Source organism: Mercenaria mercenaria, chromosome 18 (assembly GCF_021730395.1).
Source record: "Mercenaria mercenaria strain notata chromosome 18, MADL_Memer_1, whole genome shotgun sequence".
In the NCBI taxonomy this organism is placed as follows: domain Eukaryota; kingdom Metazoa; phylum Mollusca; class Bivalvia; order Venerida; family Veneridae; genus Mercenaria; species Mercenaria mercenaria.
The window spans coordinates 39,551,314-39,573,060 of NC_069378.1; the positions used below are offsets into that span (position 1 = coordinate 39,551,314).

At 36.8% G+C, this 21,747-nt stretch overlaps 1 protein-coding gene across 1 annotated transcript in view; it reads left to right on the plus strand.

Moving 5' to 3' along the window:
- The first annotated feature begins 2,630 nt into the window (after positions 1-2,630).
- The window catches only part of LOC123537866 (protein PTHB1-like), a 75,754-nt gene continuing 56,637 nt past the window's right edge, over positions 2,631-21,747 (plus strand). The window contains exons 1-6 of the mRNA XM_053530204.1: positions 2,631-2,742; positions 15,365-15,496; positions 15,769-15,928; positions 18,703-18,767; positions 19,393-19,506; positions 20,217-20,391. Coding sequence (XP_053386179.1) covers positions 15,385-15,496; positions 15,769-15,928; positions 18,703-18,767; positions 19,393-19,506; positions 20,217-20,391 — 626 coding nt within the window. The 5' untranslated portion in view covers positions 2,631-2,742; positions 15,365-15,384. The remainder of the gene's footprint in view (positions 2,743-15,364; positions 15,497-15,768; positions 15,929-18,702; positions 18,768-19,392; positions 19,507-20,216; positions 20,392-21,747) is intronic.

Genomic DNA, 21,747 nt, shown 5'->3' on the forward strand with positions numbered 1-21,747 from the left:
ATTTATAGCTGGCACATAAAAATTGGTACTACTACCTCTACTATTATACTGGTGTTGTTCATTACACCTTTTAAAATTTTCTTTAAGATATGCCGGACATTTATCATTAAATATTTTATACACATGATTAAGTCTAAGTTGCTTGTCGCCAAGATTACTTAAAGAACTTTCTCTCGAAACAGCTCTTTTTCTCACTAAAGTCTTCCAGAACTCACTGAGAACTGGTATAGTTCCAGAGGACTGGAAAACTGCTGTCGTTGCACCTGTATACAAAGATGGTCCTAAATATAAAGCCAGCAACTATCGGCCAATCTCTCTGACTTGCATAGCCTCCAAACTTATGGGGCATATCATGGTCTCTAATATCACGCGTCATCTCCACAGCAACAATCTTCTCACACCTTTCCAACATGGCTTCCATTTCAAACATAGCTATGAGACTCAATTATTATCCTTTATACAAGAAATTTTTGACAATCTCCAATCTCGAAAACAAACAGATCTCATGGATTTCTCTAAAGTTTTTGATAAGGTCAGTCATCAACTTCTTCTCTATAAACTCATGAAACTTGGTGTCAACAAAACATCTCTATCTTGGGTTCAATCTTTCCTTATTAATCGTTCTCAATCTGTAGTAGCTGAAGGCTCACATTCTGATTCGTTACCAGTTCTGTCAGGGGTTCCCCAAGGTTCAGTGTTGGGCCCTTGCCTCTTCCTTTCTTTCCTCACCATCGACTCATTAGTAGACTCTAACAAACTTCAAGATGATTTGACAAAATTAGAAGAATGGGAAGGTAAAGGGTCTATGGTGTTTAATCCTGATAAATGCGAAATCATAAGAATCTCCGAAAAATAAAAAGAAAAAATATCATCTTTCCATATAAATTACATAATCAAGAACTAAAAACTACAGAAAATTCTAAATACCTTGGGATTACCATTAGTGATGACTTTATAGTTGGAAAAAACATGTTGAAACTACATTTTCAAAAGCTAGTAACACTCTCAGATTTAAAAAAAAAAGAATATACAATGTAACAACCGTAATATCAAAGAAACTGCCTACAAAACACACGTCCGCCCACAATTAGAATACTGTAACACCATATGGCATCCATGGCAGAAAACTTAGCATATGAGATAGAAAAGGTACAAAGAGCTGCAGCTAGATATGTTATGAATGATTACTCGTAGCAAAGCAGCGTAACATCAATGCTTGAAACTCTTAAATGGCAGACATTAGAACAGAGAAGAATACATGCATCTCTAATAATGTTGTACAAAATATCACACAACCTCGTCTCTGTAGCATAACCACCTGACAGTCTCTAGAAATTCAAACTTTACCATTCCATCTTCAAGAACACAATATTATATGATCTCCTTTTTCCCCGCACGGCCAGATACTGGAACGCCTTGCCTTATAACATCAAGGACAGTGTGAACATTCAGTGCTTCACATCTGACCTAGACTCGTATCTACATCTACATCTACAGGTTACTCCCCAACAATCAACAAAGATTATGACTGGGAGGTGCTGGTCAGGGAAACAGTGTTAGTCTAAAATAAAATAGTTAAGTGCATTGGTTGAAAGATGATAAGATAAAAGGAGAGTGCAAGTTAAAATTAAAATGGAGATAATGCACTAGAGGTTGACCGTCGCCAGCCTCTCTGTAAAGATACTGAGGCTGGGACTAGCTTGGATGTGACCTGGGAGAGTATTCCAGTAGCGGATAGCTCTAGGAAAGAAAGAGTTGAGATGGTACTGTGTTCGAGACTGGGGTATGAGGAAATTCAGGTTTCTAGTGTCGGTCAGGTGATCATGATCGACAAAAACTAACTGGTGTTGTATTTTGTAGAGGAATATTACTGAGTTATAGACCCTTCTTTGGTATAATGTTTTCCAATGTAGTTCTTCTAACATCTGAGTAACACTGCTCGTAAAGTCATAATTGTTACAGACGTACCTGGCCGCAGCTCTCTGTACACTTTCTACCTTATTGCCAAGATGTTTCTGCCAGGGGTGCCAAACAATTGAACAATATTCCACCTGGGGTCTAACGTAAGTTGTGTAGGCAGCCTCCTTAACCTTTTAGTTTGTTGTTTTGATGTTACGTTTAATAAATCTAAGTGAATTGTTTGCTTTGGATGTTATTTTATCTTTATGCTGTGACCAGTTTAAGTCTTTTGAAATGGTAACCCCAAGGTATTTTGCCGAGTCAGTTGCTTTGAGTATTGTGTTATGCAAGGTATAAGGGAATATTAATGGTTGTTTTTTCACTTGTCAGGATTAAACTCCATAGCCGATTCTCGTTCCCAGTCTTCTAGTTTGTAAAGGTCATTTTGTAGGGTCTGTGCGTCGGTCTGTGTGCTGATTGTTAAGTAAACTATAGTATATGTACTAATGTCATCATCCTGTTTTTATTTTTAACAAAGCTGTATATATTACTGCTCTTACTCTCTTAACACATGCATATCATGTATCATGTAACATAGCAACATGTTTTTAACTACTGCCCCGACCTTTCAGTTATGGTTGGAAGTATCCCCATAGATGTAGATGTAGACTTACGCCACAGCTGATACGGTAGAGTACGGGTATCGAATATATCCATGATGACTTCCTATGCACATGCGCAGTAGAAGAAAATAATTTCCTCCAGCTCACTCTTGTTTGCAAATTATTTTAGATTTTTCAATTTTAAAAATATTTGGCTGTCGTAATGAAGTGATAATTACAGGTTAGACAGTCTTTTTATGATAGATAACATATCACCATTTTCTTTTTTAGCCTATGCCGAGGTTTTAGAAAAATTATAATATTTCCCCTTCAAATTTCCTGTAGCCAATGTAAACATTCTGCATGTGCTAAGACAGAAAACAGTTTCTGCAGCTTTTAGCAATGTGATATGCCTGTAAAGGGTCGTAAAAATTCTGGATATAACTAAAAATCCAGACTCAACATGCCAGAATTTAAGGTTAAAGATGCAATTTCAGTCCTGTGAAAATTTTAGGAAAGTGTCACAAGGACACAAAAGTCTAGGCATGCATCTGGTAATTGCATATAAATATTGAATACATATTCTTACCAAAGATGTAGGGGGACTTATTAATCTACACTATTTTATTATTCAGAGACTGGAAGTGCAGCCAAGCCTTTGTGGAAGGAAGTGTCTAGGGGTACGGATCCGTACCTCTAGAATCTGATTCTAGAGGTACGGATCCGTACCTCTAGACAAGCCTGTTAGGGGTTTTCTAGGGGTACGGACCTCCGTTTTTCTAGAGATTAAGGGTCATTTACATTTCAAATTTTGTTGAAAATGAAATAACAAATAACATTTCATCAGAATTCACCTTAAACTTGGATCTAAATGGTTTACAGATAACAACATTCATCCGATTTGTTACATTTTCTTTCGGAACGTAAATAACCGAGGAACACCAAATAAACCACGAAGTTTCGAAATGGCAGAAAAAAAAGATATAAAGATTAAACAAAATACTTTTAAGTATGTTGGGGAAAAACTTATTTTTAATTGATAATTAGCCCTTAGTGTATTTATGCTTTTCACACATTTGGTAGCCGTTACGAGATACATGGGACGTTTTCACAAACAGTTTCTTTTACTTAATGCCGCTTAATTGATTATTAAACAATCAGTTCCGTGCCGATTATCATTACACAACAATGTACATTGTTAAATAACAAAATAGATTGGTGCATATTATTATGCCTAATTTATTTATTTGCTGAATTTCAAATAGAATTCATTTAAGGGATAGATTCATTCATTAATCTAGCTGTTATCAACAGTTTATTTGACAACAAACTAATTCCTATCGGCACAGAACAGTGTATTCATTTGGAGTTCCTCGGTTATTTAGGTTTTGAAAGAGAAGGTAAACAATCGGACGAACGCTGGTATCTGTAAACCAATTAGATCCAAGTTTTAAGTGAAGACTGGTTAACACTTAGTTGTTATTTCATTTTCAACAAAATTTAAGATATAAATAACCCTAAATCTCTAGAAAAAGGAGGTCCGTACCCCTAGAAAACCCCTAACAGGCTTGTCTAGAGGTACGGATCCGTACCCCTAGACACTTCCTTTGTGGAAATATAGTTTGTCATAATCTATTGTTGTGATCATGCCGCTAATATTGGGCGAAGATGCTGCAAATATTTTTGATAAAATAGATACACTGATCACAGGATGTTTACTTTTCTGTTGGTAAAAAGCTATACATATACATAGCTTATGTTAATTTGTTGAAATCTCTTTGACACTAAATAAAGATTTGATTTGACTTTTCACATGCAAATAAGATTTGCAGGGCACAAGTAGAGCCAGCGATTTTTTTCCTTCTTTATAAAGTACCCCTAAAAGGACCTTTTCCCAATAGAAAAATGCAATCTTTTTTCCCAATTATCATCCAAAAATTCCCCAAATGACCAAATTCAGGGCTCACACTGGCCTAAAAATAATCAGGGGTCTAGCTAGGTCCAAATTTTTGGGAGAAGTCACTTCTCCCTCAAGCTGTTTTAGGGAGAAGTGGGGAGACTTTAGGGAGAAGTGGGAAGACTTTCTACCGCAATGATGTTGAGTGATTCGAAAGGTGGCTGTAATTTTCTTGTTTCTTGATAAAAAACATTGATGTGACCGTTCATTTTCTTAGTTAGATCATTTCCCATACAGTGGTTATCGTTTTCTTACAAAATTCTGAAAAAAGTCATTTTCAAAATTCAAGCCGATGCTATAAATGTAACACGCCGAATTTTGGTTATATCTTGTACATGTATGAAGTGTTTATTATTAACACCGAGCAAAGAAGTAGAAGTGTATTTATTTTTTATAGCTCTTTGCACCGAGTCATTCACCGAAGAATGTCAGTATCTCACTCGAAATATGAAACTGAAAGTAAAATGTGTACAGTAATCTAGAAATACATATTCAAATAAATTCATCGATGGGAGTCAATTTAACGTAGTTAATACGTTACATGTCGTTCTTTTATTATAGATAACAAATAATTGTGAACCATATTCCAATTAATCGCATAGTTAATCAGCAGTTTCTTTAATAAAACATTGTGTTTTTTTGCACTCGAACATGTTGACAATTAACGCGAAGTGTCAAAGACGTAAACGCGGCGCTGATTGGCTTAACACAATAGACTCTGGTGTATCGGATAATTTGATTCGCTTTCACACTTCTCGGCATAATCTCGCAAGTACCTGAGGTAGGCGGAGCTTAAATTATGCTGCCGGCGTGTGTTTGTGTATTCGACACTCATTATGACACGGTGCAAATTGTCAACAGTCTGGGTAGCAGTAATTAGAGAGTGCGGAAATCAAAGAAAATCGGGCGACTTGCATTTCGCTTTGAGGTTAGATTTGAGCGAAGTTTGAAGTTCTAGAGCGCCTATTTCGCTCAAGTCGCCCAGTCGCGAGAGCCCTGATAATAGCCAACTTTTTAACCTATGAAAAAACAATAGCCAAAACTAATGCGGATGTTTGCATGCAATTTTTATAAAAATAAATATAATAGATTTCAACATGTATATTATCTAAATTGCTTTATAAAGTAGTGGGCCCCAACTGGGGGTGTGGGAATCAGGGATTCAGGGAAATTACCTCCTGATATTGGTGGTAGGGTCCCACTATAAATATGTTTAAAATGCTATATTCTGATGGATTTTGAAGGCATTTACAGGACACGTATTTAGTTTGTGTAAGGCAGCTGAAATGGATGATATTGAGTGACATTATGGACTGGACAATGGCTCAGTTAGCCCTATTCATGCACACACAATATGGGCACAGTTGCACTCAATGGAAAGTTTACCAAGTCTTTGAGTATCATTCATGTTTATACTTTTTCTTTATACATATCAAAAGTGTTTTCATGAATGATTCTTTTGACCAAAATTGCAATTAAATTGCTCAAAACGTACAAAACAATCGGGTCGTGAAAATGCGCGATATTTGGCATCTTTGCACACTATTGAATTACAGCTTTTGTCAACAAGTTTTTAATGCTTTATTCAATAAATATACAAAATTTTTACGTGTTTTAGAATGTTTTTACTTACGCTAATGACTGTATGCAAGCAAATTTATTTGTTGATTTTTAGCTCGACTATTCATAGAATAGTGAGCTATTGCACTCGCCCATGCGTCGGCGTCCGCGTCGGCGTCCGCGTCCCGATTTTGGTTAAGGTTTTGTATGTAAGCTGGTATCTCAGTAACCACTTGTGGGAATGGATTGAAACTTCACACACTTATTCACTGTGACAAACTGACTTACATTGCACAGGTTCCATAACTCTATTTTGCTTTTTACAAAATTATGCCCCTTTTTCGACTTAGAAATTTTTGGTTAAGGTTTTGTATGTAAGCTGGTAACTCAGTAACCACTTGTGGGAATGGATTGAAACTTCACACACTTATTCACTGTGATGAACTGATCTACATTGCACAGGTTCCATAACTCTATTTTGCTTTTTTACAAAATTATGCCCCTTTTTCGACTTAGAAATTTTTGGTTAAGGTTTTGTATGTAAGCTGGTATCTCAGTACTTACTAATGGGAATGGATTGAAACTTCACATACTTGTTCACTATCATGATGTGACAAGCACTAAGCAAGTCCCATAACTCTACTCTCTTTTTTTTCTAAATTATGCCCCTTTTTCGACTTAGCAGTTTTTGGTTAAATTTTTGTATGTAATCTGATATCTCAGTATCCACTAATTGGAATGGATTGAAACTTCACACACTTGTTCACTGTCATGATCTAACATGCACTGTGAAGGTCCCATAACTCTACTTGGCATTTTTACAAAATTATGCCCCTTTGACTTAGCAGTTTTTTGTTAAGTTTTTGTATGTAAGCTGGTATCTCAGTATCCACAAATTGGAAAGGATTGAAACTTCACACACTTGTTCACTGTCATGATATGACATGCAGTACAGAGGTTCAATACCTCTACTTTGCATTTTACAAAATTATGCCCCTTTTTCAACTTCTGTATTCATTCAATTGACAAGGCTGTTGAATAGTCGAGCGTTGCTGTCCTCCGACAGCTCTTGTTTTTTAGCTTGCCCGTATCGGCCATGTTTCTAAAAATAGAAACAAGACCTGATAATTTCGTTTAATGTGCAAAACAAACATTTATTATGCCAGAATTGTCTTGGAAAAAAAGTAAACTATTAAAAATATCTGGCCTGTAATATTTCAACAAATTCGCGTTCTTTTCAAATCTTGAAAATTAAAAAAAAAATAAGATTTTTTTCACTTCGAACAATTTCATTTCAGATTAAAAACACATAATGAGAGTATAGATCTGACCTAGATTCTGATTAAAGTTATTTTGAAATCTTCGACAGGTAGGTCAGTTTATAATATGTTTATACAGATAATTAAATTAGCGGTAACTATAGATGGCAATTTAGGTTTTCATCAGGAAACTGCCGTACAAATTGGTTTAATCTTTGTCTGCCGAATAAAGAGTTGAAGAAAATTTGCGTTGGCAATTTAAAATGTTCCCAAAAAGGAGCCTGTCAGTTCAGTCTGATTGATAGCTAGATAAGTAAGATTAACTTCCGATTATAATTGGTTTAATTGTCGTCTGCATCCTACCGTCTTAGGCGATGTTATCTCATCGGCATAGTTGACATGTGTTTGGAATACACGAGGTAATAAACAGTCCGCTCTATCGATTTTCTACACTACTGTCACTAGCTGATAGCAGGTTACTGTCTCACTTGGCATAATTATTTATGTAGCTTTTGAATAAAACAATCGCCAGTTGCTGTCGCCAAAATGAAAAAATATTCGCCATTTAAATAAAATAATCGCAAATGGCGATAATGGCGACTGACAGCGTGAGCCCTGAAATTAAGTTTGCATTTTGATGATTGAAGAAGGAAAAATTAGTTATATTGACATTCACCATGATTTAACCATTTAAACACTTTGTTTGATGCTATCTACATGGAATTAAAGGAAGAAGCATTTTAAATGATGTTATTAATTAACTATAAAAATTCCCAATCTGAGTAAAGACCCCGCTATTTTTCCCAATTTATCCGGTACCGGACCTTTTCCCAAAAGGGCATAAAAATCACTGAGAGCTGTGAACTTCCCGCGAACATGATATCCTTGATTTAAGTACACGGGAGTTATTATGCCCCCCACCCCCCACCCCTGCGGTATATTGTTTTGCAGATGTTGGTCGGTCCGTACATCAATTGGTTTCCGGATGATAACTCAAGAACGCTTGGGCCTAGGATCATGAAAGTTGATAGGGAGGTTGGTCTTGACCAGCAGATGACCTCTATTGATTTTGAGCTCAGTTGCTCAAAGGTCAAGGTCACAGTGACCCGAAACAGTTAAACGGTTTCCAGATGATAACTCAAGAGCGCTTGGGCCTAGGATCATGAAAGTTGATAGGGAGGTTGGTCATGACCAGCAGATGACCCATATTGATTTTGAGGTCAGTTGCTCAAAGGTCAAGGTCACAGTGACCTGGAACAGTTAAACGGTTTCCGGACGCTAACTCAAGAACTGTTGGGCCTAGGATCAAGAAAGTTGATAGGGAGGATGGTCATGACCAGCAGATGACCCCTATTGTCTTTGAGGTCAGTAGGTCAAGGTCAAGGTTAGTGACCCAGAACAATTACACAGTTGCCGGACTATAACTTGAGAATGCTTGGGCCTTAGGATCACGAAACTTAATAGCAAGGTTGGCATAGTATATAGGGATGTTGATCATGACCAGCAGATGACCCCTATTGATTTTGAGGTCAAAGGTCAAGATCACATAGAACTTTTTTGCCAGATAAATGGAGAATGCTTTGGTCTGAGATCACATTTGATAGAGTTTACTCATGATTGGTAAATGACCCATAATTATTGCTTTGAGGTCAGTACGTCAAACATCCAGTGCAAAGTGACCTAATAATTTCTGTTCCTTGTGCAATTACTGAATGCATCAAGGGGGACATTTCGTGTTCTATGAGCTATTGTTTGAAGATGTGTTTCAGCTGTTATCGTCAAAGAAACGAAAATCATGTTTTCACAGACTGAATAATATTACATGTAATCAGTTACCATTTTAGCAGCAATGTTTTTTCGCGTGAATAAATCTGATTTACATGTTTCAAAATCACGAAAATAGTGTCAAAGTTGTCATTTCAAAGTAATGTTTTGTAGCAAAATATATAGAATAAAAGAATAGCAGGACATATTCGATTATTTCCAAGAATTTTGAGTTTGATTTTGGCATATACCAGTGATAATCTGCCATAAACATGCAGAAATCATTGGAAAAAATTAACTCTGGTCATAGAAAATAAGTTAGAAATTGTCATTCTATAGAGAATGCTAGCTTTGATTGCCTTTTTAGCTCACCTGAGCACGAAGTGCTCATGGTGAGGTATTGTGATCACTCTGTGTCCATCTTCAGTCCGTGTGTCAAGTCGTCCATCGTCAACATTTGTGTTTAAACGACATCTCCTCCAAAACAACTGAATGGATTTTGATGAAACTTGGCCATGATGTTCCTTGTGTGGTCCTCTTACAAAGTTGTTCAAACGGTTCCACTTGGTTGCACATAGGGGCTGTCATAGCTTAAAATAGAAAAAAACTTCAAACGACATCTCCTAAACCGATGGTCCGATTTTGAAATAATTTCACACAAATGGTCTTTATATCACCCTCTATTATTTAAGTTATACCTATTTGTCAAAAAACATGGCCGCCAGAGGGTATGGTCACTTTTCCCTTTAAGTATATAGTGGAAACTTTAAAAATCTTCTTGTGTGAAACTGCTAGCCTGAAATTCCAAAAGCACAGGGCCTAGGGCGTTGATATTTTGTATGTAGAATTAGGGCTGTCATCGATAGAAACGATATCGATGTATCAACGATATTTTTTTGTCGATCGATTATCGATTCCAATTTTCAAAAATCGATATTTTACAGAGAGAAAAAACTATCCAGATAAACACTCAGACCCCAAAAACAATTAAGCTTACAAAGTTGTAAATCTAGATAAATGCAAAAGAGAAGTGAAGGCAAAATAAAAATGAAAGATTTTATTAATTTTTATTTGTTTCTTTTATTATCATAAATACAAATACAACACAATCAAACAGTAATACGAAAAGTAGGCAATGAAACTAAAAATAGCATTTACAGGAAGGTATATAGTATGCATATGAACAAATATGTTGTTAATCTAACTTAATAATCGATATATCGATGTATCATCGATATTTGTCTTCTGATATATCGGTATCGTCGATATGCCTAAGACCCAATCAATGACAGCCCTATGTAGAATCATCTAGTGGTCATCTACCAGGGTCAAATATGGCCCGCCCTGGGGGTCACATGGTTTATATAGACTTATATAGGGAAAAGCTTTGATATTTTGTATGTGATATCATCTAGTGGTTCTCTACTAAGATTATTCAAATTATTCCCCCAGGGTCAAATATGGCCCCGCCCTGGAGGTCACATGGTTTACATATATAGGGAAAACTTTAAAAATCTTCTTGTCCAAAACCACAAAACCAAGGTATTGATATTTGTAATGTAGCATCATCTAGTGGTTCTTTACCGAGTTTGTTCAGATTATCCCCCTAGGGTCAAATATGGCCCCGCCCCAGGGGTCACATGGTTTATATAGACTTATATAGGGAAGAACTTAAAAAACCCTCTTGTCCATATCCTACAAGATTCAAATTTGGACCACATGTATAGTTTTGATTGGCTAGATGAACCTTGACATGAGTTGACCTTTATCTTGACCTAGTGACCTACTTTCGCATTTCTGTAGCTACAGCCTTCAAATTTGGACCACATGCATTGTTTTGTGTTCCGAAATGAAATTTGACCTTGACATTGACCTAGTGACCTACTTTCACATTTTGAAGGTACAGGCTTCAAATTTGGACCACATGCATAGTTTCGTGTTCCGAAATGAAATTTGACCTTGATTTTGACCTCGTGACCTACTTCCACATTTCTCAAGCTACAGCCTTCAAATTTGGACGACATACATAGTTTTGTGTACCGAAATGAACTTTGACCTTGATCTTTACTTAGTGACCTACTTTCACATTTCTGTAGCTACAGCCTTCAAATTTGGACCATATGCATAGGTTTGTGTACTGAAACAAACTTGGACCACATGCATCTTCTTCTCTGAATCCATAATAGCTAGAGCCTTGATTTTTGGTGTGTGATATCAGAGTTGTACTGTCTAACTATTGCCCTAGGCTAAAAAATGTGTGTGACAGCTAACATAGAAGAAACCTATCAATACTTGTACCATTACGTTATGCAAACACACTTAAAGCCCTATACTCAGGTGAGTGCTTTACTGTAGCAACCCCAGACCATTTTTAAGAAGTATTTCCATGTTGAAGTTATATATTGTAAATGAAAGAGCTTGAAAATAGCATCACAAAACAGTTTAAATTTTGAAAATATCTTAACCAGATCAAAAGTTATGAAATATTAAAGTTCGCAAATTTCGGTCATTTTTTAGAATATTTCCTTATATAAAATAGGCATTCGGAGACGCGCCGCGACGGAACTCTTTTCGGTGCTTTTTTCACTAAAATAAGTATAACTTTCTTATTCATAGACATATATTCATAAAATTTGGTGTACTTGTGTATTTTTTCCTGCTCTATTCATTTCTGGCACTTAATTTTAGATCAGCTGACTCTAGTGGACAGGAAGAGTAAAAAAGCATGGTCAAATTTCAACAATTTTAATGTTTGTAATTTCATATCATATAGCAACATTTCATCATGTAAAAATATTTTATTTAGAGTCAATTAACTATCACATATCAATAAATAATAAATTAAGTGCATGATAACATCAATGAGATCTTTATAATATGTTATATTTGTACAGAACAACTTCTTCAATAATAATCAAGAATCACAGTAACCTTTGAGAATTTTAGTACATGAAAACTATCTGTCGGCTTGAAATTTTCAGTAAATAGCATTTTTGGTAATCACTACTTTTTACACAATTTGACCACACTATCTAGATACTGACAAAGCATGTTCAACTGAAATAATAGTCCTTGTACATAGCATACACTTTGTCTATTTCAACAAACTCTGAAAAGAACCACTGACGGCCAGAGTTGCAACATTCTGGAATCAATCCCTGCTTCAATACAAATTGTTTGTCAACTGACTGAATATCCTTTTTAGCAGGCCACATGAATGTTCCAGGCTTTCTACAAGGAGCCATAAAGTTAACAGTTGCTATTTCATTGCTTGAAGATTTCACTATAACACCAGGGTACCAAGCATCTTGGTAGGCAACTGCTACATATTCATTATCTTTGAAACAGTTTGTTTTTGGCAACAAGTTTTCAAGTGCTTCCATCTCATAGTCGTCGTCTTCTTCAGTGTCAATGTTTGGAGAGTCACACACTTTTCTGCGTTTAATGTTAGGCTGATTATTCATCATGGTTTCAATTTCATCGAGAACACCGGCATCATGAATTCTATGTTGATTTCTTAAATCGCGACCACCTTTTCGAGCACTTTTCAGAAGTGCATCCTGTTCTTTGGTATTCATATCACCAATCCATTGAAACAGCTTCTTTCTGTTTCTCTTTAACATTTGGACAGAAAAATGGTGGTGAAATGAAGCATTTGGACGTCGTTTTTGGCTACTGTCCAGATCACCGAAATGGTGCTCACAACCAAGATTTGTTACTTGAGCATATGCTGTTCTTTGAAGATCGTCTTTGGTTGGAGCCCGACTGTACTGACCTCCCTCTAGGAAATCGACTAACTGTTTCTGGATAGTCCGGAGCATAGCACCGCAGCAGACACTTAACAGTGTTAACAGAAGGCCAGATTTCTCGACACCTGCGAGTTTCTTCGTAAATTTCTCCATGTGTGGTACTGTCATGTTATCGTTATTCAGCCTTTTCGTATCTTCCAACAAAAGATTTTCAGGATTTATTTCACCGGTTTTCAGGAACTTCTCAAGGGATTGGATGTATGAATACAATTCAAGATAGCTTACAGAACTTGATGTTACTAGCCACCAGTATGGTCCTGTTACTTTAACATACATAACTGACATACATTTCAGCATTGTTTACACGATTTCTGATTTAAGATCTGCTTGCACAGCCTTCAATTTCAGGTTCGGGTTCTGAACAGTTTTCAAAACGTGAAGAAAGTCTTCTCTGTGAAGGAGAATTTCAGCCGATGTCTGGAAAATGGCGTTGAAACGATTGTCTTTATAGTTCCCAATGACTGATCGTATGCCTCTACTTGCACAGTAGGTCCCATCTGTCACGAATTCCAAGATGGTCGCCTGCAGGACCAAATATTCCAGAAGTTGTATACACTACTCTTTCAATCACGCTTTGCTTTTTTGACCAGTATTTAAAAACTGGAAGACGATCCCGATCAACTGGACCTTCTTTGTCTACTAAAATCACTTCCTGTTTTTTAAGGTCTTCACACACATACCGATGGAACCCCAGAAGTACATGTGCCATACAATGAAAATGGAGGACAGTTGTTCTTTGTGTTTCATTTTCACACTGATTAATGATATCGTCACGCCACTCTGTCAAAAGCTTGTCTGCAAGCTTCTCGTTGCTGGCTCTGTCACTCATGGTGAATGCTATCTTTTCTAATGATCTGGCAATGAAGTCATTATCCATTTGTTTATTTCTAGCACAGCTAGTCTGAGCAAGTTCTTCAAAGTGTTTTTTTGTTACGTCCGTTATCACTGCTGCTGTTTCACGAGAAACTTTTGTGAAGCCCAAGCTAATAATATCTCCAGAATCTAATGTCACAGATGTATCGACTATTTTCTCCTTCCGCCTTGTTGTGCCATCACGGTTTATTCCGAAGTTTGTTGACTCTTCAATCTTAGCCGCTATAAATGTCTTCGCTAGAAAGTGGCCCTCATCAACTATATTTTGGACAGATGTACGGTTAGGTAGGTCGTGTTTTTGGTAGCTTATACCAAATAGATGTTTACCAACAGTTTCTATTGCATGGGGTATCTTTTCAACAGCTATTTCTAGTCCAAAGAGTTCCATGACACAAAGTCTTATTTCATTGCTAAATGTTCCATCCTCATTTTTTGTTCTGGTTGTTTTCTCATTGAGCGTTTCCTTTAACATCTCATTTTCAATTCTCAAATTTTCAATTTCAGTCTCTGACTTCATTAAAGTTTTCTTGTAAACATTGCCAGGTTCTTCTTTACTATGTGGGCTTTCACGTATCTTCTTTAAGGTTGTTCGATAATAACTAGTCAATTTTAGTCAAAAGCCTTTAGGGTCAGTGACCCTCTTGTTTGTCGTTTGTCATATATCTTCAAGACCCAGATTTCCAGATTATTTCAAAAAAAGCCATGATCTTTGGTCTTCCTATATGAATATCCTGCAAACTAGTATCAAATCAATCTCGACATGTTCACAAGTGGCAGTAAATATCCTGCCATGAATTTTCCCTGTGAATAGGTATGTTCGTAGCATGTTTGTTACATGTTCACATCTTTTGGACCATTTGGTTAAGGGAAGTCAGAGATAGCCCAACAAGCTATTTGTCCTTGAACCGCTTCTATCTGGTTTATTTGGACCTGCTGAAATATCCAGGTACTGTAGATAACAGTTACTCTTGGTTGAATTTGATTCAAATTATGTCTTTCTTAACTGAGAAAGATTGGGTATAGTTTTGCATAGAACTAACTATCAAGTTGGATATCTGTAACAACCACTTACATTGAATTGAAACTTCACACAACATTTTTTAATAAAAGTCAACATCCTTCTGATCCAAGTTAGAGAATTTAGTGAACTCAAGACTTTAACTATTCTCCAATATCGTCATCCACACTGGAAGCATTACACACTCCAGTGGTAGCTTTCTCAGTTGCGCCCTATTTCACTATCCTTGTAATTCAGATTTACTGCCCTGGTCCCATTTGCAGATTTTATGGGCATATTTTTAGCCCTGTTAAGCAACACTCATGGTTTCAAATATCCTGGTCTATGCTGGACCTTTCAATCAGTGCTGCAGTCAGGATTTGAAAGAGGAAGGGTGGCAGCTGGTGTAAGGGCACATCAAACTGCCAAGTGGCGAGATGGGGGAAGGGGGCACCTGTAAAGGGGGTTTGGGATTACCCCAAAGAAAGTTTTGAAAATTTAGACCTGGTGCACTTTTCTGACTGAAAATAATGTGCTTCAGTTTTTAAAAGTTGCTTATGATTACAATATCTACACTCAGGCTGAGTGTAGCAAGGAGACTTGTACAAAACAGAAGTATTAAATGGTACTGTTGTTTGTTTCAGAGATCACATAGGGAAAGAAGATGTCTTTATTTAAGGCACGGGACTGGTGGTCAACAACAGTTGGTGAAGAGGAAGAATTTGACCAAGGATGTCTGTGTGTTGCTAACATAGACAACAGTCCAAATGAACTAGGTATTGGCAAAACATCTGACATTGATTCAGTTCAGCAAATGCTTTCTTAATATTTTATTCTACTATACTGCTTCTTTGTTTTCATACTTATGATACTAATAAGATGTGATAGGAAATGGTCCCCAACTATCATAAAATTCAAAGATCCAGGATCCATACATTAGACTTCCATTATCAGTTGTTTAACAACTATATGTAGTCATTAAAAGTCAACAAGAAACTATAATGTACATGTGTATACCATGGCAGGACTTCTTTTATGTGCTTTGCAGATAAAATTGTAATTGGTAGTTACCATGGTATTTTGAGAATATTCAATCCAAAACCAAGCAAAGTTGAAGGTGGTTGGAGTGGATTTAAACCAGAGGATGTGCTTCTTGAGTCCTCTCTGCAGGCTCCAATACTTCAAATTGAGGCAGGAAAATTTGTTTCGTAAGTTCTTCCATCTGTATTTTATTTATAGCACCTAAAAAGCGGCTTATGGTGAACTTTAAGGATTGTTGTCCACATGTTAAAGAACATCTGCTAAACCACAAAGCCAGTTTCAAATGAATGTTTCTTGGGTGATCCATTTTCAAATAGTTTCAAATATCCATGCTTGATATGCTTGTTGCCCTGGCAACCAAAAAGAAATAAAACCTTTCCTTCAGTAACCCCTGACCCAGTTTTAAAATAATGTTACAGCAATGTTCCTTAGTTGACCCTTTACCAATTTTTTTCAAACCATGTTGAAAAACTTGTCCCCCTAGAGGTGTGGCTAGTTTTATTTGTATGACAGTTGGAAAACTTTGAAAATCTTTAATCTAAAACGACTTGCTGGATTCCTTTGTGACCTACCATATTCCTTCAGATGATTCCATAAGTATAAAAAGGTGTTTACAAAGGGACTGAGCATATATTTTTATATGCAGCTGCTGTAGTTCTTGTCCGAAACTACTGGCTTGATTTCAGCCTAATTTGACACAAATGTTCCATATAGTTTACACTTTACCACAATATTTCAAGCCAGGTGTGGAACTCTGGTGAGTGATCAAGGACCACAATGGCCACTATGTTAGTGGTAAACATTAAATGCAGAAAAAAATCATATTCTATATTTAACTTGATAGAAAAGTTAAGTTTTTATGACTACACTAACCCTTATGATGTGTTTTGATACATATGCTTATAAAGACTTTTAATATGTATAATTGTAACTTCCTATTAGTTTGCACAGTAACAGTTGCTGGAAATGCCCTTTAAGCCCCCATCACACCAAACTAGTTCTCAAAACGTTCCAACCCGTCCTAAAATATTGTAAAACGGGCTGGGATCTGGCTAGAACGCTTGAAATTTGGCCGGAAAATATCCATAACGCGATTATAATTAGTTCTTAAACAGTTCTCGATACGTCCATTGCGTCTTTATCCCGTCTGAAGTACGTTTATAGTAAGTTCAGGTCGGAAATAATGCCCGTTCACCTCATGTGAACACCGTTTGTAGGCAGTCCAAGTCCGTCTGTAGTCAGATTAAAGAAGTTTGTAACTAGTCCTACTTCGTTCAGAGTACGTCGAAATACGTTCTAACTAGTTGTTAACTCGACCAACTCGTTCACAGACAGTTTAACCTGTTCTGGTTACGTCCTAATCTCTCCCTAGTACGTTTAGAACATAAATTGCAATCACGTTCTGGCCCGATGACTATTAAAAGCCATCACGTTTCGCCCAGTTCTCATTCTCGTTTGTCTCTTCAACCTCTCAAGACAAAAAAAATCTACAGCAATAGGCAAGTATCAATATGACTCCAAAGAAAAGTGAAACCAAACAGAGATAGGGTGTAAAGTGTTAAAGCAGTAAAAGACCAATGCCGATACAGTCTCCTGAGTCAGCCCCTGAACGTGAAAGCTGAGAGGATGAGTGTCGATATATATATTCCCTGCACCTTCTGACGACTCTGTCTCCAAGTCCGAGGATGAAGGAGGACAGAGTCAGAAACCAAAAGGCATAAACTTGGCTAAACCGTGTGCCCAAATCTTGAATCTGTACGACAACGGCATGTATTTATACCCTAACTTGTGTAATTGTACTACAGACGGGATCGAAGTTGTAGGAACTGTGAATAAACGTACTAAACGTACTAAAAACCTGCGGAGCGTACTGAGAACGTATTGTAAACTCTTAGAACTGTTTTGAAACGTATTGCAAACATAGTATTTTATTTTGATCGTATTCAGATGGAATAACGACGCACTAAGGATGTAATGCGGTCGAGTTAAGTCTTTCTGTGAACGGGTTAAACGAGCTACAAACGGATCCAGTCGGTGTGCACACGTACTTAAATTGACCCCCGATCGCATCACATCATACCACGTCTCTAGTACGATCGAAGTACGGCGGTTCAGTCCTTAGTACGTCCATCTCATTTTAAGTACGTTGTCAGTCTGTCTAACTGTAGGACGGAATGATCGGCAGAAATTTTTGAGTAGGCTCAAAGTTCTGGAGCACCATTCCCGTTCAGCTCCGTCCGAGCCAGTCCATAAAGTTCTTAGACAGACTGTAGAACGTCGCTACTACGTCTGCTCCGTTGCCACACAGTTTGAGCCCGTTCGGCTACATTTCTTAGAACGTACTGTAAACGAGCTTGGTGTGATGGGGGTATAAATGGCCTTTTCTCATGAAAAAATTGATGGATCTTCACCAAACTTGGCCAATAGCTTCCTTATTTGGACCTCAGGTGTATTCAAATGGTATCGCTTGACAATTTTTAGGGACTGCGAGAGCTAGAAATAGTAATACCTTCAAACATCTCAAAAATAGGTTGATGAATCTGCATGAAATGTTTTTTTTTGTCTTTTCCTTGGATTAACCTTTATAAAGTGATTGGCAGCACTTACAATGTAGGTTAGAGCTTAAAAAAAATCCCTCTATAATATCTTCCCGTGAACCTCTATGTTCACTTGACTTTTGAAGAAATATCCTTTATAAGTTTGTGCAAATTGTTCAGCTTGACTGCCTCTTTCTTGTCGGGTCATATCTTTTGTACTACAGAATGAATGTCGTTCATACAAAACAGAAATGTTGAATTTCATGATACAGTGTGTCATGACATAGATTTAAAAGGTCAGGTGAGCATGTTAAGGGCCATTATGACCCTCTTGTTTACAAATTATCTTGAATTAACATTTATCTGCTTCATTATAAATAAAGGTAGATTTGTTAATATTTCAGTGGCTCAGAAAAAACACACCTTGCAATACTACATCCTAGAAAGCTGGCAGTTTATAATGTAGCAGGTTTGTTTCTTTTCCTATCAAAATGTAACTTTGTATCTGTGAAACTCGGTGATAAATTGAAATGACAAAAAAGTCATTATTAATTTTTTTAGAATAAGACGTTTTTTACATAAAACTGCATTCTGAAATCTCTTTTGTTGGAATTAAGTTTGAAAACATGATAGTTTAGTTTAATAAATAGCTGAAATAAAATTTTCTTCAAATATTTGAAAATGAATTGATACAAAATACTTATTTTTGAATATGTGACTAGGTGCAGTGTACAGTACACTGAATGGTTTTCCACTCAGCAGTCAAAACTATTTTGTCGAAAGGATTTAGGGCTAACAGTTTGGACTTAAGACATGTCAGGATAAATTTCATTGTTTTTTTTCTTGCATTTTGACTTTAGCCAAGAGACTCGTACTGTTGACAGATGATTTATAAAAGGAGTCACATAGTACTGCTGAACAGTATCTCCTAAGCAGTGTGATTTTTAGCTCACCTGTCACAAAGTGACAAGGTGAGCTTTTGTGATCGCGCGGTGTCCGTCGTCCGTCCGTGCGTGCGTGCGTCCGTAAACTTTTTTTACATTAACATGTTTAGATAGTATTTCTAAATGATGGTATGTAATAATATTTTGCAGAAATGTCAGGAGCAGTTGAACATGGTACACAATACCAGATGACCCTTGCGTATGAACACAAACTGCAGAGAACAGCATACAACTTTACATTTGGACCTTTTGGGCAGGTTAAAGGTAAGTGTATTATTTCAAAGTTTGCCCAACATGAGAGATACTTCACATTACTCATTGTGTTGAAATAAACAATGATGTCAGTTGAAATGAGTAAACATGGAAAAAGATTGATGACTTATGTTTTAGTTTTGAGTATGCAGCTCTTGAAATGTTGAATGAGTGTAGTTTCTTACAGAGTCACATGAGGAATTGTAATAACTTTTCATTTTATTTTCTTGAGCTGATGAAATAGGACCCATTATATTATCCCATGCAGTTGGGCTGATGGGCAGCTTCCACTCAAGTTGTCTACCTTATCCAGTGTTCACAAAACTGAGTCACAACATAAAGGGGCATAATACAGGCCCATAAGCTGTGACATTATTGCCCTTGAAATACTGAAAAATGCAAAAATTGACAGTGTCCACTATCATGCTTGAGCATTTCTTATCCAATGTTCACCATTCTTGGTCACAATGCTCACAGACATAATATCTCAAGAAATATTTGAAAACCAGCTAGATGCTCCCATTCACTACTTACTTATGGCTCCCAGTATACTTGATATTGTGAAAATTGACTGCGTCCACTTAATAACTGAATCATTTCTTATCCAGTGTTCACCAATAAGTAGAATATTGTAAAAGCAAAAAGTAAAGTTGGTATGATGGGTGTATAATGTAATAATTTGCCACTCTTGTTTAAAAATATAAAATGTTTTTGTATTTCAGGCAAGGATTTTTTATGTGTGCAATCTATGGATGGTACAGTATCAGTATTTGAACAGGAAAGTTTTGCCTTTACAAGATTCTTGCCTGGTGCGTTACTGCCTGGACCAATTAAATATATTCCTAGGTTAGACAGTTTTGTAACAGTATCATCGTCATGGCAACTAGAATGTTACAAGTAAGTAGTGAGGTACTAATGTTAGATACAGATAGATTTCTGAATTCTCAAAGTATAAAAACAAGAGTTGGTCATTTTAGGAAAATCATTTTTATCTCGACTATTCAAAGAAAGGTAGAGCTGTTGGACTCACCCGTGCGTAGTCGTCCGCATCCGGATTTGGTTAAGTTTTGTATATAATAACCACATGTGGGAATGGATTGAAACTTCACACACTTATTCACTGTGATAAACTGACTTACATTGCACAGGGTCCATAACTCTGTTATGCATTTTTTCAAAATTATTCCCTTTTTTTGACTTAGCAGTTTTTGGTTAAGTTTTTGTATGTAAGCTGTTATCTCAGTATCCACTATTTCGAATGGATTGAAACTTCACACACTTGTTTACTGTTATGATATGACATGCTGTGCATAGGTTCAACAACTCTACTTTGCATTTGTACAAAATTATGCCCCTTTTTCGACTTTTGTATTCATTCAATTGACAAGGCTGTTGAATAGTTAAGCGTTGCTGTCCTCCGACAGCTCTTGTTTCCACATTTAATTACTTTCAGATGATCTGTAAGACTCTTATTGCAATTTTGCTGACAAGACCTCCTCAGCATCTGTCTTGAGCACCAAGTGCTTATGGAGAGCTTTTTGAAATCCCAGTTTATTGTGCCTCCACAATGAGTGGTGGGGGCATATAGATTTGGTCTTGTCCGTGCATCCATCCGTGCGAAAAAAGTTTGTGAAGTGCCTAGCTCAAAAAGTATTAGATATAAATTGATGAAACCTTGCATGAGTCTTTATTAACCAGGTTTTCAATGAAAACCTGAGTTATTAGATTGGGGTATGTCGTTGGTCGGGCGGGTGGGTGGGTGTGCGGCGGCGTCAAACTGGTGTTTCCGGTCAATAACTTTTGTTTCGGTAAAGATATTTGAATAAAACTTGGTATGTATGTATCAAGACAAAAGGCTGGGATTGATTTTGGGGTTTCTAGGGTCAAGGTCAAGGTCACTGTTACTTAAAATAGTAAAAGGGTTTCCGGTCAATAACTTAACTTAGGAATGAACTATCATGATGAAACTTGGTGTATAGAAAACCTATATAAAGTTGTAGCTTGGGATTGATTTTGGGGTTTCTGGGATCAAGGTCAAGGTCATTGTTACTGAAAATAGGGTTAGGTTAGGGTTTAGGGTTAGGGTTGTGCTTTAAAGTGGAGCACTGTGATTCAGTATACTTGGTTTGTATGTAGCTTATATCAATACAAAGGCTGGGATTGATTTTGGGGTTTCTGGGATCAAGGTCAAGGTCATTTTTACTAAAAATAGGGTTAGGGTTAGGGGTTAGGGTTAGGGTTGTGCTTTAAAGT